Source organism: Xiphophorus maculatus, chromosome 11, assembly GCF_002775205.1.
Source record: "Xiphophorus maculatus strain JP 163 A chromosome 11, X_maculatus-5.0-male, whole genome shotgun sequence".
Classification (NCBI taxonomy): domain Eukaryota; kingdom Metazoa; phylum Chordata; class Actinopteri; order Cyprinodontiformes; family Poeciliidae; genus Xiphophorus; species Xiphophorus maculatus.
The window spans coordinates 11,357,298-11,373,651 of record NC_036453.1 but is presented as its reverse complement, the minus strand read 5'-3'; the positions used below and the strand labels follow the sequence as shown (position 1 = coordinate 11,373,651).

The 16,354-nt window shown below is 38.1% G+C and overlaps 1 protein-coding gene across 1 annotated transcript in view; it reads right to left on the bottom strand.

The window, feature by feature from the left end:
- Window positions 1-16,354, bottom strand: part of gtf2ird1 (GTF2I repeat domain containing 1) — a 60,637-nt gene that overhangs the window by 5,674 nt on the left and 38,609 nt on the right. Inside the window, exons 6-19 of the mRNA XM_014469252.2 lie at window positions 15,356-15,654; window positions 14,797-14,892; window positions 13,905-13,988; window positions 12,661-12,844; window positions 10,965-10,990; window positions 10,114-10,228; window positions 8,895-8,938; window positions 8,676-8,756; window positions 6,741-6,893; window positions 2,899-2,952; window positions 2,678-2,758; window positions 1,734-1,917; window positions 1,546-1,607; window positions 380-448 (exon numbers count right to left, since the gene is read on the bottom strand). Coding sequence (XP_014324738.1) covers window positions 380-448; window positions 1,546-1,607; window positions 1,734-1,917; window positions 2,678-2,758; window positions 2,899-2,952; window positions 6,741-6,893; window positions 8,676-8,756; window positions 8,895-8,938; window positions 10,114-10,228; window positions 10,965-10,990; window positions 12,661-12,844; window positions 13,905-13,988; window positions 14,797-14,892; window positions 15,356-15,654 — 1,532 coding nt within the window. The remainder of the gene's footprint in view (window positions 1-379; window positions 449-1,545; window positions 1,608-1,733; window positions 1,918-2,677; window positions 2,759-2,898; window positions 2,953-6,740; window positions 6,894-8,675; window positions 8,757-8,894; window positions 8,939-10,113; window positions 10,229-10,964; window positions 10,991-12,660; window positions 12,845-13,904; window positions 13,989-14,796; window positions 14,893-15,355; window positions 15,655-16,354) is intronic.

The following is a 16,354-nucleotide window of genomic DNA, read 5'->3' as shown; positions in this document are numbered from 1 at the left end:
AAATATTCTGACTTTGGGGCGTGCTGTGGTGGCGCAGGGGGTCAGCACGCCCCACGTTTGGAGGCCTTAGTCCTTGAAGTGGACGTCGCGGGTTCGACTCCCGGTCCCGACGACCTTTACCGCATGTCTTCCCCCCTCTCCTCACCCTCCTTCCTGTCTGCCTACTGTACAAAAAAATACGAGCCACTAGCGCCGCAAAAACTCTTCGGAGAAAAAAAGAAAAAAAAAAAAACATTCTGACTTTTATTCTCAAAATTTTAAGCGAAAAAATCTCGCAGTCAGGCTCCAATACTCTGCTAATTGATGTCTAAGCCGACTGAAGCTCCAGGTCTGAGCCTCGGATCTGCGGCTGCGGATCAAACGTGGAACATGAACGTACCTGAGAATCCGGGTCTCTTGGATAAAGCAGCTGTGTCCTCCGCTGGCGCGCTGTCCTTGGCGTCTGGCTCTGTGGAAAAACAAAACATTTTTGTTTTTGTTTTTTCGTTGACGGCAGCCTGTAGCCTCGGCAGCGGAGCTTCATTAGGGATTAAAGCAGAAGCTGCTGCAGGAAATCCCTGGAAGGGTTTTTCTGTTTTGTCTCCAAAAAAGCCGTTTTCAAATGCAGCCTGAACTGAAAGTGACCCGATCCTTCTGATCATAGAGAGGGCAGGCATAATCATATTTGTAAAGCTTCTTTTCTGTACACTGAGAATAAACGCAATGTATTCAGAGCTATAAATATCACAGGAGAAGGAACAGAGCAGCAACCTGCAGTTTAAAGCAAAGTTTATAATATCCAAAATTGGTGTTAGATTTATTCTTATTGATGTAATACAGATTGATTTCCCAGAATTGATATAAACCAAACTACCTGATGGGATCTGCAGTTCAAGTTAAAACATTCCTGGAAACACCCACATTTAGTTCAAGTTAAAGTAAAAATGACTAGGGCTGTAATGATTAATCGGATTAATCGTGATTCAAATAATCGGCAATTAACTGAGTAACTGATTAATTGTTAACTGGAGTATGTACACTCAAAAAATGAAATTTTCTGAAAGAACAACGCAGTGAGAGCAGTAAAGAAGACAAAAGTCTACATAAAGATATACATTATATTTTGCACTTAAGATAAAAAAACAACTTTATTTTACCCAGAACTCCTTTTGTGGCAAAGCTTCACCTGGTTCTAACTCTGTTAACAAAACTTCCTCCTAAGCACCTTTGCTATCCAATTATTAATCAGTTAATCCATAAAATGATCACCAGATTACTGATGTTCAGTCCAACAGAGAGTGGAGCTCAACACATGCTTTTATTTTAAGTATTTTTTAGTTGCAGATGATTCCCTTGCTACAAATGATCAAGCGAACACTAAAAGAATGCTATATTATTGCATTTTAGACAATAAAATTGTTATTTTCTCATTTTCAAAGGAAGTGAATTAGTCATTTCCACTTATGTATTCCTAATATTGTATAAAATAAGCTTATTTAAGTGAAAATCAGATGCTAGCAGCTGCACTCGTGAAAACTGCAGCCCCGGTTCATGAGAGAGACGTACCTGCATCACAAACGGGCATCGAAGGCATCTCTTGTTTAACTTGCTCGGCTAAAAGTTCAGGCCTGAAAAAGGAAAGTGAGGCGGTTAGTAATAACTTTGCTAAGAAATTTCAACATTAAAATGTACACAACCTCACAGCGTCATATAAAATGAAGTGGATGAAGGTAGTTTCTGTAGACGTCCTCTACCTTTTGATAAAAAACTGGATCTGACCGCTAACAGCCAGGATCTTGCGTAGCTTGGCCGCTCCGAAACAGTTGGGCCTTCGGAGGGAGATTCCCTCTGGCAGGCCGGTGACGTACAGATCCTCTGGGTACATCTGGAACTTTGAGTACGGCACCTTGGCTGGTTCTGGAAGACCCAAAGCTTCGGCTGGAGACGCAAAACGGAAATAATTCAGGGATAGACATCCGGCTCAAACTTGGGTCTCATTTATATATATAAAAACATATTTTTAATTCAAGTAACGAAAACAAAATTCTAAATGAATAAAACTTGCTGCTGAAATATAGTAACAGAAACGAAGAGTTTAAATAAATGGATGCGGAAAAGTAGAAAAAAAATCTGAAATAAATCTGAACACATCAAGGAACACCTCCGCTAATCTGCTTTTAGCAGAAATCATTTTTTTGCATTTGTGCTTGTATATAATTTTGCAGTTTACGGATACACAAACTGACACATGCAGCATTTTTTCTAGTTGTTCTGAATTTTAATCTGATTCCCCCAGAACTTACACATCTGCTTCTTGAACAATCGTTAAATGTTTTCCAGTAACTGTTTATTTTTGGCAGGATAAGCTTTGCCTCTCAATCCTCTCAAGACATTACTCGTGAATCACAGTTTTTCCTTCCACTAAATTTCCGTTAAGCTCTCTCTGATCAGCCAACTTCTTTAATCAATCAATCAATCAATACAATTTTATTTGTATAGCACATTTCAGCAGAAAGGCATTTCAAAGTGCTTTCCATCACATCAAACACAGAAACACAATGCAACACAGAATTTAGCAATTATTAGTCCTATTGTCCTGTTTCATCCAATTTTTGGCATAACTGAATTTTTGGCTTTCAAAACCTATCATCAAAATTATGATCTGTTTTTCATTTTTCTATATGAACCTGTCACTTACCGTACTTGATGCTGAAGAGGTTTTCCACTTGCCTCCGAAGCTGAAGGATCATTTCGCCGATGTCCTCCACCAGACTCCCCGCTGAACCAATCACAGTGAGAGGAAGACATGACAGTCTGCAGAGTTGAGCTGTGCTACCAGGAAACCCACTGAGCAACTAACGCTAAATATAGCAGAACGAGGGACTCGACGAGGTTTCACCGTGGAGGAGTGCAGCCTACCTTCAGTGGGTCTCCTGATGCTTTGAGGCGCTCCACTGGGAGACGAAGCTTCAGCTGCAAGGTGCAAAGAGAAAAACATGAGAAACGCGCGACTTCTTCAGCTTCTTCAAATGAAGAGATTTAATTCACAGACTCAGCAGAGAGACTTTTTAACTTTTAATTTGTCCGAGGAAACGGATGCAAGTGCTGCAGAGTAGAATTAAAAGTATCCAATGTTAGAAATATCTGCATTTGTGCAGATTTTATATAGTGATGCACCAATCAGGTTTATACTGACTAAAACAGGTTTTCTTTGAGATCTAACCTGCAGATTCCAACTTTGACACATGCAAAATTATATTTTTTTAATTTATTTAATTAAACAACTAAATACACTAAACTCTGACAGAAATGTTCTTCAGGCTTATTGATTGAGAAAGTAGCAGCTTTGAATCCAAAAAAAAAATTAATCAAATAATATACTGTATGATTCAATGCATAAAGTATGAGTATGGAATATATTTGTAGATAGGCCATACTTTTTTTTCTTTTTTACCCCTCCAGGGGGTCTTTTGTGGGCTCTAGTGTCCCTTAAGTGACAGTAGGCTGACAGGAAACAGGGAAGGAGAGGGGAAGACATGCGGCAAACGTCGTCGGGTCCAGGAGTCGAACCCGCGACGGCCGCGCCGAGGACTCAAGGCCTCCAAATACGGGTCGCGCTAACCGCTACACCACCACGGCACGCCCGATAGGCCATACTTTTAAGTATATTTTTCTTGTTCTTATTCTTGTCATCTGACATTGAATTGTGACGCACTTTGGTCAACATCTGTAGTTTTTATTGTGCTATATGAATAAATGGGCAGACTTACAAGAGATGGGAATCATATTATACACCAGTTAGACATAATATTACGGTAACCTGCCAAACAGTGCGTCGCTGCAACTTTTGTTTAAAAAAAAAAAAAAAAAACTTAGGGGGAATATAAAAGAGATGTTAAATGATGCTATAAAATAAAACAAAACCATGTGAATCATAATTTCAACTAAAAACTGAAGCCAGGGCTCAAAATACTAATCATTCAAAAACAGCAAGTGAAAAAAGTAGTCAGTGATCCCCAAAATGACCAAACTTTGCAATATTTTAATTGAAATAAAATAAGAACTATTTCTTAATCAAGCTGTGCTTTCTTATAATTAACAGCAGTCACATACTCGGATGTAAAATTCTTTGCATGTTTTTACATGGATTATTAAACCTAACAAATAAATATTTGAGGGTAGTTTTTAATCTTATTGTACTGGTTTGCAATAAAGACAACAAAGAAACAAGTTGATGTTGAAAGATTTTAAAAACCAAACTGAGCAAAATCTGCCTGAATACAGACAACCTGACAGTTGAAAGCAGACATTTACATACACATAATAAAAACACATTTTTTCTCACCATCCGACATAAAATCAGACCAAACTTCTTCTGTTTTAGGTCAGATAGAATCACCTAAATGATTAATTATCAAAAATTATTACTTGCTAAATATTCTTTTGTTACTGAACGTTTGACTGAAGTCATACAGTATAAAATATAATTATACCTCATACTAAACTATACTGAAATATAACATTTCTAAAAAAAAAAAATAAAATTCTTGCAAAATTATTTGGCATTTAGCAAATACAAATCATTTTGTTAATTCTAACTGAGCTAACAAGAAGTTTTATTTGATTTAACTTCAGACAGTGAGAACAAAAATGTTTGTCCTTTTATTTGGTGTTTGTAAAATTCCGGTTTCAACTGTACACAACAAAAGAGAATTATGATTTAATTAAAATCAGATAAACAACTGCAAACTGGGTTTCCCTACAAAGAAACAGAAATGAAAATCTGAATTCGATGTCAGCACTTACCTTCATTTTTCTTCCTTTACTGGTAAATTGTGAAAGAAAAGAAAACTTAAAGAAAGAACAATCAAATAAACCCAAAAGATAATCACCTCTACGAACCAATAAAAGTTATAACCAAGATCATTTTGAGTAGACTCTGCTAGTAGCAAATGAGGTAGAAAAAGTCCCCATGTATATATTCAAAAATTATATTCAGAAATTTGGACTGTGACATAAATCCTGTAAAATTCCAATACTTCCCTGATCTTTCGGTTCTTTTCTTCAAATCTCTCCATGGAGCTAGAAAGAATATAATGAGTAAATGTCAGGAAAATCCTGCCAGGGCATCTGAGCCTAATTCATTTAGAATGAAATGGATCAGGAGGACTGAAGTTGGAGACTCCTGGTCTAAAACAAAAGACCAGGAGTGAAGAAGCTGAGTCTACTCAAATGTTCTTGGTATTGTTGCTCTACCTAAAGTTTCAGGGAGAAATCAGTTGTAAGTTGAAGATAAGGGATTGGGTTTTTTTTTTTACACAACATTTAACACTCACAACCTGCAAAATGCACAACGCACCGTTTCTAATTACTGACATGTCCAGTTGTTTGGGTTTAACATGAATAGAAACTATAGAGGGATTATCAGTCGACATCACGCTGCGTCAGCACCAGCTGTACTGGGCACATCGCCTTCAGAAAGAAAGCAAGAAGATATTATTCTAACAATTTAAACTATTTACAATTATGCTGACAAAATTATTCGAGAGATCACCTCTCATAATGGCGCAAATCCAATAGCTTGGTGGCATCTGCAGATGTCAGAGGTTTTACTTTTAGTGAAGTGTCTCCCGTTCAGTCTGCTGCACTTCTGATTTCTGATGGTTTCATGTGAAACACGGTTTTCACATGTGGAATTCGTCATATTTTTCTGTAAGGGTGACCAAACGGCGGAAAACTGGTTTCTATTTTTATTCTGCCTGGGCTGAAGAAATTGAACAAGAACAGCGGAAAATTCCCTGCCATCAAAATGACTGCCGATAGCACTGCAAAAACACAAAATCTTACAAAGTATTTTTGGTCCAGTTTCTGGTGCAAATATCTAGAAACAACTGAAATAATACAAAACTAATTTATAAATAACCTTTCAGCACAATATAGGAGCATGTTTTACATGAATAATTCCTTATTATTGATGAAAAAGGACTAGCTATAAGTAAAATAATCTGCCAGTGGAAATGTCCATCTGTCTGTTAAATCTGTCCTTTGACATTTAGCGTTTTTGTCAAAGAATGCTAAGTATGAATTCTGTTTTTCATTCAAATTTCCAGTTTGAGGGAAACCTTATTCCGTCGCCCCTGCTCATCATGGATATATTTGTTTCCATGGTGAGGGACTTGACTTAGTGAGAAACACTGAGAGCTAAGTACTGTGTACAAAACTGCTTTAATATTCCTAGTAAGTGACAATTAAAGTTTGGGGAATTTTGTAACTTTTTTGGCTCAATAAGACATCTCATTCACTAATGTTAATTTGGTAGTACAACTTATTTTAGTTGTAGTACGCTGACAACATGCTAGCTAATGTTAAAGCAGCAAGACAACAGCGGGTAACCATGGCAATCAGAAACAGTTTAAAGAGCAGACTGGCTCTTTCTGCAGTCAGGCTTACAAACAAATAATCCCTCTACAGGCATTAAGACTTGCAGATGATGCATGGTGCTTTTCACAGATGAGAGCTAATCTTCAAAGAAAGGGCGGGGCTAAAGGAGGTTAAAACAAGGAAAGGGCCATTTATAAGGTTGGGGTAGAGGGCACTAGTGGATTGAGGAAGTGAAAAAAGGAGCAAAAATATTGACAAAAATGTGGTTCCATACGTGCTTCGTTTTGCTATCTAAAGAAGGTCAGAGGGTGTAGTTGGGAGGAGCTGCAGCGTGAAGAGGTAGATTAAATAGAGGACTGATCTGAGGAGGATGAGTGTACCTGAGTGGTTTTCCTTTGGGTGGGGGGGAGCAGGAGGAACTGGAGGGGCGGGGGCCGCAAGGGGAGCGCTGGGCGAGGCCGTGGTTGGACACGGAGTGGCTGAAACCGCCTCACCCAAACACTCAACAGGGTCCTCCCCACTCGTCCCAGCATCTGCAACGAAAATAAATCAAACATCCCCAGATTGACCTTCTCTAAACCTTGGAATGCGCAGGTCCAACTGTTCAGCATATTTATCACAAATTCCTGTGCTCTAAAGGCAAAATTCACAACAGGTTCGATCATTGGTATTTCATTTTTTTGCATGTAATTCTAACAAAGTGTTTTTGTAAACCTAAAATTTTTACACCAAGTTGTAGGAAAAGTACTTCCCCAAGTTATATGAAATAATTTTTTTAGTTTGTAACTCAGATTATCATTGTCCTTCTGCTCCTCTCTTTAAGATTTTATACATTTTCACTATTTATAACAAACATTTAGCAAATTTGTATTTTTGTTTATAAGATTTAAGTAAGTCAAGAGGATACACTAATGCATTCTAACTATTACTTCAAATTAAATACGCAGTTTCATTCTTACTTAACTCGCCAGAGTTCAGGGCTTCATTTTCCTAAATGAGGCCAGTAGAGGTCAGTATTCTAAAGTTTGGAAGAAAATGTGATAATTCCTTCGAAGAAGACTTTATTATAAATGCAAAGCGTGGGAAATGCTTTGCATTATTTGTCTTTTAACAGTTCAGCTGCTTCCAAATGTTGGGATTATTCTTCAGTAAAATAAGTAAACTACTCCTTAGCAGATTTAAAACCACTTTTTACTTTGTTACAAGAATAAAAACAGTCAAAACCTTTAGTGGCTGATTAGATTGACATCTAGTTTTGATCATAAACCAGCTCTGGAAGAGAAGGAACGTATGACTGGTGTCTTTAAGGTTTTGTTAATTCAACAAACGTAAAAGTCAAACCGTGATAATCTAGTTTGACAGAAACATGGCTGACACTTTAAATACCAACCAGCAAGCAGTCAGGACAGGAAAGCGGTTATTTCTGGACTTGTGGTGAAGACGGTAAACTGGAGTATTAATTATGTAGAGTTAATTGATTTTATTGAATGATTTTAAATTTTGGAAGATTAAATCTTCTATTTATTTGGACTTTTATTATTAACATCATAATATTACAAGAATACAGTAAAAATAGTACGAGATAAAGTCTTTTATTGCCATAATACAATCATAATATTGGGAGAACAAAGTAGTAATTTTAATTTTCAGTATAAATAAATAGCAGAAAATTAATTATCCAAGCTTTCTTCTCATTGAAATTAACTTTTTTCAGCTTCAATCTGAGAAACATAATTTCAGTAAAACAGGATGTACTCTTATAGATATACCCATTTTATCTGTACACCTGCTAATGTACCACTTTGGCTTGGAAAAATGTCAACAGACCTAGCGCCACCCAGTGGTTAAAGCAGATGGAGTCTAATTGGCCACTGGAAAGAAAAGTATATATTAGGAATCCAAACAATATACTTTTGAGAAGATTTTTGGTCCTTTTATTAACTTTATTAAGGACTTAGACTTGCCACAGTCCAAGATTGGTACATGGTTGTATTTTCAAAGTGAAAAATCTCAGTAAAAATATTTTGGTAAAAAAACACAAAAAAACAGATTTTTTTTCTTGTAATTTTAAGACATTCTGATAAAATTGCGTCTTTATTCTGCCAATATAATGAATATATTCTCGTAATTAATTCTCATAACCCACAGAAGGGAAGATTGAAGCTAAAGCCACTTTTTGAAAACATTTTCTTATTTGAAATTTTTGTTTTAGAAGAGAAAGCAAGAAAGAAATTCAAGTAAAAGCTCTTTGTTGAAGTCAGCAAACGGCAGCAACAGAGTAACCAGTGGAAGTGTAATGATCTCGGCTCACTTACCAGGCACTGTGACCTGAATGATGTCTCCATCTGGAGGCTCCGTTTTAATCCTCCTCAGAGGAGCTCCGTCTCCCGAAGGACCTGCCAGAGTTAACCGCTCCATCAATAATCAGACGTCATCAGTGCGTTTACAAAGGAAGCTTTCCCTTTAACCAGCATATTTACTAAACTTTGAATTATTAAAAAAAGAGTTGTTTTTTTTTTTTGTTAGGCTGGTACCTGCTTCAGAGTCAGCCTGGGGGCTCACACAAGCACTTGTTGATCTGTGAGAAAGTAGAAAAGAAAATGTGTTGGTGTTTTTTCAACACAAACCAAACAAGTCCAGAAACCTTTACTCTCTGTGTTGAGGTTTCTGTCTGACTTTATTATTTTCTCACATGAAGGAGTTATGACCCACTCCTTACAAAGCTGCTGCAGTTTATGGAGGTTTGCAGACAGCTTGATTCCTTTTTCTGCTGTGTTTTGGATCATTTTCTTCTCTTTTTCACACTAGAATACGTGTAGTGAGGAGCTCATTGGTCCAGTCAATGACTGCATGGTGCCCAGATTTCCTTCTTGTAAAACAAGCCCACATCAACAACCATCTTGGCTCTTTGCTTTGGCAGATTATATAATATGTCACCTCATTTCTGCTTGTGTGAATGGTAAAGCTTCCAAATAATCCACAGTTGCTTAGCCCGGTGGTGTAAAACAGGGCCTCCCTATACACTGCATAGTACTCCCATAAATATTATATCACATATGGAGAAGGAGAAAAAAAAAACTAAGATTTGTACAGGAGTCTGAACGCCCCGTTTCTCAGCTTTTCACCCCCCAAAAATCAGTTTTGTGGCACTTCCATATGTGGTACTAAATTGAATGTGTAGCCGATAGTTTTCAAAGAGTCTGCTGTCTGAACTGTCATGTCATATTTTATCCAATGTTTTAATGTCATTGGCGCACATATACATACATACTGTATATACTTCTGGATTTATACAAACTGCATTTTGTTGCTTTGTACATGTGCAATGACTACTAAGTTGAATTCTTTTCTATTTTAAAATCGATCCAGTTTTGCTTCCATAAACAGTATTGCGAGTGTAAACCATTCACACTGCAGTCTGACTATATTCGCAATTAAATAGCAACACTGTTCCATCCTTTCCCATATTCTTTGGCAGCAATCATTGCTTCTCCGAAGTCACTGATGATGTCTTTCCACCCTGGCATTGTGTTAATAAAGACCTGTACGTTCAAGAGCAACAAAGGAGCCAAAACTCCTGCTTTGGCAGAGGACGTCACACCTGCTGCTGATGAATTAGAGTGCTTTAATTAGCTGCTTGTGTTTACTTCTTGTCAAGCAAATGATGACAGCGATACGTTGTGTCCTTGTTCAGTTAGCACATTAAGGCTATGGCATTATCTTGGACAGTGTGTCTGTGGGCTGAGAGCCAACCTGCTGCTGAGCAGCTCAGCTGCGGTGGGAGGGAAGCCCAGGCAGTCAGAGAAACCGTCTTCAGGCACGCAGCCCGGGTCAAGCTTGCCCTCCTCTCTGGCAATCTTGCCTGCAGCTTCAACAAACAAGACACAGAGGATAAATAAACAAAGCACCACATTAACAGAGAGTGTGTTTGGGAGAGTAAATGTACACCGGTAAATAAAAACTTGACAGTTTCTTTAGTTAGCAAGATATATATTATTTAGATATGTACTATTATCGTTTTAAAGCATTTATATCATTTATATCAACAGGTGAGTAAAACAAGATAACACTCGTCATAAAATTGCGCAAATTGGAATTAGGAAAATATATTTCTCAAATGGAAACATGCAAATTAAAAAGTTTTTGCGATATGATGTGTTGGTTTTTCAGCTTTACCAAAATCAGCGTATTCCGCAAAACTGGAATAGAAAGACTAATTTCGCATCACACAACTCATATGGTCAACAACCGGATGTCACTATTGGCAAATAAAACAAAGAAGATGACAGGAAGTAGTAGAAGCAGCATGATGGCGATAATGACATATCGCCTGATCAAACTTATTCATGTGTAACTTTTAATTCCATTTCTTATTTAATGGAAATATCGCAAATGTAAATGTTTGAAAAGCTAAAAGGTTTTTAGTTATTATTCTGCAGGTAGTTAGTCATCCTGGAAATAATTTCCCTACATTTTCAGCCGCAGTCACCAACAGTAATTTTAAGAAGTCACAGCAGCATTTCAGTAATGAAGGCCCAAATAACAGCTTGTACATTTTAGCGATAATGGCATTAGAAGAAAAACAGAACTAATTACAGCCTTACCAGTAAAAATCCTCTCATCAAACATCCTGCAATAGAAAAACAAAAAATCAGGATGTTAGTCAGAGAGCTCAGAGGCTGTTTCAGCTTTCAGGACATAAAAAATATTCTGAAACAAATGGAGGACGTCATTACTGACTCTTTCAGCACATTAACTTCTGTTTGAACAATCAGTGTCACAAAAACAGTCAGGTTCTTTTATTACAGCTGAAACAACCTGATGATTATGGTCGTCTGGATGTGAAATATAACCTAATCCTCTCTGCCACATGCTGCTTTTCTCCCCTCTCGCTGTGATTATAATTCACTTCAAGGTAGATTTCTGTGACTCGTGTTTGTTTACACCTGTTTGCGGAGAGCAGATTTAATGAAGCTGTGTTTATTTCATCCATCTATAATTATTTTGCCACCTATCATATAAAAGCGGAGTGACACACATGGAGGTCTGCAGAACTTTGTGGCAGAAAGACAATTACAGACAGAGAAGCAAATAAAAGGTTTTCATCTGAGGTACAATGGCATATAAAAAGCAGTTTTTTCCAGTAAAGCGGTAAAAAAGCAGCGAGTAAAAACAATCCACTGGCGGATGATCAACATCAGTTGCTGATTATCAGAGCTGGAAGAGGCTTCACCACTGAAGCTCTGAGGGAGCCGACTGGATAAGCCTCAGAGAAGATAAGCAGGAGGAGGGCGGGGCCAAAAGATCATTCATCCATTAAGCTATCCATCCATCCATCCATCCATCACAACGAGAACACATCCATCCATCCATCCATCCGTACACTCACTAAGCCATCCATTCATTCATCCATCCATTAAACTAATCCCATCAATCCATCCAACCAACCATCAATTCATCCAACAACCCATCCATAAATCCATCCATTCAAGGGGACAACAGATAAATAAATAGACACAACGTCTATTAAATTTTTTTTCAATATTCTTTGAACCTCTACATTTTCTAATAATTGTACAGATTATGACAGTAACAATGCTGTAAATGTTTAGGCCTCTCAAAGCCTTCCTGGGAGCATGAAGTCCATGGTTGGACTTCAGCAGGCAGCTGTGGTGACCATGTGTGATAAAAGCCTTGATGTGGTTTAATTATTACAAGTCAGACAATCTTAAACTTGATCAAAGACTAAAACTAAGGTTTTCATAACATTCAACTTCAACCAAGTGAATAATTCATGTGGTACCATGTAGATCTGTGGCTTAAATAAGAAGAAAACTCTGGTGTCAGTTAGCTGAAGCATTGCTTTGAGCTCACAGTCCATTTGTTTTGGCATAAATCCACCTCAGGGTTTGCATCTGAAGCATATCACGAAGGGAGACAATGGGAATGTAACATAATAGTGAATTAATCACATTTTCAATCTTTGCTAATTATATTAACACTAATGAGCTGCCTGCAGGATGGGTAAAAAGATGCGTTATCTCAAACAAGGCATGCTGGCTCATTTAAATTAGCTTGAACAAATGGGAGGAAGAGCAGCCATTAGTGCAGCGTGCTGGTGAGTCGGAGAGTCGCTCGGGACAGAAATGACTCAGCAGTCGGTTGCTGAAGGAAGCAGATGGCTGGGAGATTCATTTTTACTGAATGTAAGCTTAAAATGACACATAAAGTGGCTGTGATCTGTGTATGGTTCTGGGCCGCCGCCACCGCCATGAGGTCACAAATGGATGTGTTTCCCACCGTTTAATGATGAATCGTATTCCGTGGCGCTCATCCAGGATGCGTTTGAGCTTGGGCACGCCGTATGTGCACGGCCTCTTGAAGGGGATTTGATCTGGGATGCCGATGATCTCCACGGCTCCCGGGTCGCAGGCGATTTTGCGGTAGGGGACAGGCACCATGTGATCGAGACCAAGAGCCTCCGCTGAAGAAAGAACAAACAAACAAAAAAAAAGGGTTTAGTGCTTTAACTCTAATGAAATGTTTTCCTTAGGTCTGTAAATACACAGGCAACATCATAATTTTACAGGCAGCGGATACCAATGAACTGCCTTCAACTGGACTTGGTGACTGGATTAAATCAACATTTGCAAATTTTCAATTATTTTCAATTTCCAACATTTTAAAGAGTCCAATTCTTAGATTTTCTTTTGTACAATTTCTACAGCTTTCGAGAAGTTTAGGAGGAAAACATTGATGTTGTTGGCATTTGAAATGTTTATTTTCCACAAATCATATTTATGCTGAAGTTGGGTTCAAATTAAAGGGCTATTCCACAGATATTTTCTCTCTGAATCAAAATATAAAGGACACCAAGATGGAAAAGAAAGGGGCGAAGGAAAGGAAAACGGTGGAAGAAATGCTTAAAAGGAAAGAAGAAGATAAGTGTAGAGGATAGAAAGAATACAAGACAACATCATAGAAGTCTGCCTCTACACCTGCAGAAAGAGAAAATAAACAGAACTCAGAAACCATAACGACCAAAAACATGTGGTCCATTTCAACCAATTTATGTAAACTGTGAAATCAAGACAGGACTATTCTACACCAAATACATATTCTTTAGAGCTTAGCTAGCAATCTGTAAAAACTTTGTTTTGAAAACCCTGATCCAGGATAAAATAAGCAAAGGAATGGACATTTTGTTAATTGTTTAATGAGTGAACACCTGCCAGAATCTCACAAAATGTAAGTGTTAATGAAATGGACAACAACTAAAGAGATTTGGGAAACAAAAGTTAAAAGACACCAGTTAGAAAAAAATGTAAAACTCCCAAATTTCTCATAAAGTTAGATTTATGAGAAAGTAAAAGTCCAACTAAAAGTCAAAACGTTTTTTTTTTTTGGAGAAAAGCAATCTTTGTTTTACTGAAATAACAGGGAAGGAACAGATGATCACATAAAGTGCTAACTTCCAAACAAAACAAAAGTTGCACTGACTGGTTATAAAATAGCTGGGATATTAACGACCAACTGTTTCTCACCATATCGGCTGTTGAACAGGATCTGAACGCACTCTCTCAAAGTGTTGATATCTTCAGTTTCCTGAATAAACGAGTCCCATTTTTCTGCAACAGAAGAGAATCCTCTCAATATCCTGGTTATTTGATGGCTACAGTAAACCAAACCTTCAGAAAGTCAAATCAATATCATGAAATTCCCTCATTTTTCCCTCTCACTCAATCCCAATTTGGTAAACCAGAGCAATCTTCTTGAAGGATTACAGCAGACAAATTAGTAAGTGAACACAGATTGATCAACACAGTTGATGTAGGTTTCCATGAACAATACATGGAAACTGTCTGTAAATCCAATCAAATATGTAGGATTTATTTCTCTGTGATCACATTATTTATGATATAACTATATAAGGTCTGCACAGTGGCGCACTTGCAGCAAGAAGGTTCTGGGTTCGATTCCCGGCCCGGGGTCTTTCTGCATGGACTTTGCATGTTCTCCCTGTGCATGGTGGGTTCTCTCCGGGTACTCCAGCTTCCTCCCACAGTCCAAAAACATGACTGTCAGGTTAATTGGTCTCTCTAAATTCTCCCTAGGTGTGAGTGGGTGTGTGCATGGTTGTGTGTCCTGTCTGTTTCTGTGTTGCCCGGCGACAGACTGGCGACCTGTCCAGGGTGAACCCCTGTGTACCCTGCCTCTTACCCCGCCTCTCGCCCAGAACGTTAGCTGGAGATAGGCACCAGCACCTCTCCTGACCCCTCTACGGGACAAGGTGTAAGAAAATGGATGGATGGATAACTATATAATAATGCATGCCATAAATCTGCATGTCTTTCCCAGAAATGCTCCTTCAGAAACTTATGAGTGATGAATTTACTTTTATACAAAGTAATTGCTCTTTAATTAATTGGGACCAACCTGATTTTTCGTGCACGATGGAGAAGAGCAGCCTCTTTGAGATGTGGATTCCAGGCGGACTCTGACCCTGCTCAGCAGGTAGCCTTGTTGGCTCATCTAAAAGTACAAGACAAATTAAATACATTTGGCTCAATTCATTTAAGGTTGTAATGTTAATTTAGAACCCACATATTCAGCATTCCAGCTCTCATTTTCTTAATTACCTTCATAATGACTGTAAAAGTGCACTACCCTAATAGAAAGAATTAAAGTTGTTTTATAGGCTGCTGAGCTGTCAAGCTGAGATTTAAAACATCTTTGGGCTTTGAGTCAAATAGATCCGACAAAAAAAGATGCAATGGCGAAGCTATCATTTAGGTTGTGGTTTGTTAATAATAAGGGTCTGCAATGTTCAATATTTGTCATCAATCCAGCTAAATAAAACTTGTTTAGTGCCACAAATCTGACTTAATCGTTTGAAAACAAGACTGCTTTCCTCTAAAGCAAAAAAAAAAAAAGGACCCTCGCCCCTCGCTACTGTGGGCGAGGGTCTTAAGAAGTTTTTAAAGGCCAGGCTAACCAGTGTTGCCACCGTCCTTCCCAGTGGAACCCTTCTCTGTCCAGTTGGCCAGTCTGTCCTTGCCCAGGTTGAGGAGGGTTGCGGGTTTGAAGTCCAGCTTGCTGTCAGGATGGGGTTTGGAGGACATGGGCATCCCGTACAGGAAGTTTGACAGAACCGAGTTATTGGCGGTGGCGGGACTCGGCGAGGTGACTGCCTTCGCCGCGCTGTGGCTGCTCGGCGTCGCGACGGCGGCGGCGGAGGAGTTGTTGTTCACTTCCATGCTTGGCTTGGCTTCTCTGGACAAATCCTCAGCTTGCCTGTAAAAAGTCAAAAAAACACAGTCGAAGTGAAGGAAACTAGAACATGTCCAAGCTAACCTGTATCTAGTTGCCTGCATTTAGTTCTGTGCAGCAATGAAGTACCTCAGCATGTATTTACTGATCAGATATTTCACTTCTTTACACAAAGATAGAAACAGAAAATCTCTCATTTGTGGTGAGCTGAACATGTGGTGGCTCTTATCACAGCACAAATAGGTGAAAGGTCAACTCAATACATAAGAAAGCTGATTGTAAATTTTTCCATATTTTGTTACTGCAACCATAACCTTCAATGTGGTTTAATGGAATTTTATCTGAAGGACCAATAAATTTGTCACATTCTTTTGAGTTTGTGTTAGTTTTTGTTGTAAAGGTCTCACCATGTTCATTTAATTTCTGTTTATTATTGTTGTTTATGTTTGGCCTTATTAATTTATTCCTTTATGTTTCAGAAAGAATATTCTGTTTCTTGAATATATAAATTTACTTCTCTTTAATCAATATTTGTAGGGTCCAGACATTTTTCCTGCAAGAACTTTTCAAGGTTAGTTTTCAAACTTTTCCAACACCAGACTTCAATTTGACACATATTAATCATAATTTAGTACCGCTATTAACGATGTCTCGCAATAGTATTTCACATAGCAGAGATAAAATAAACAAAAATATAACAAAACATCCCTCACACACCTTATAC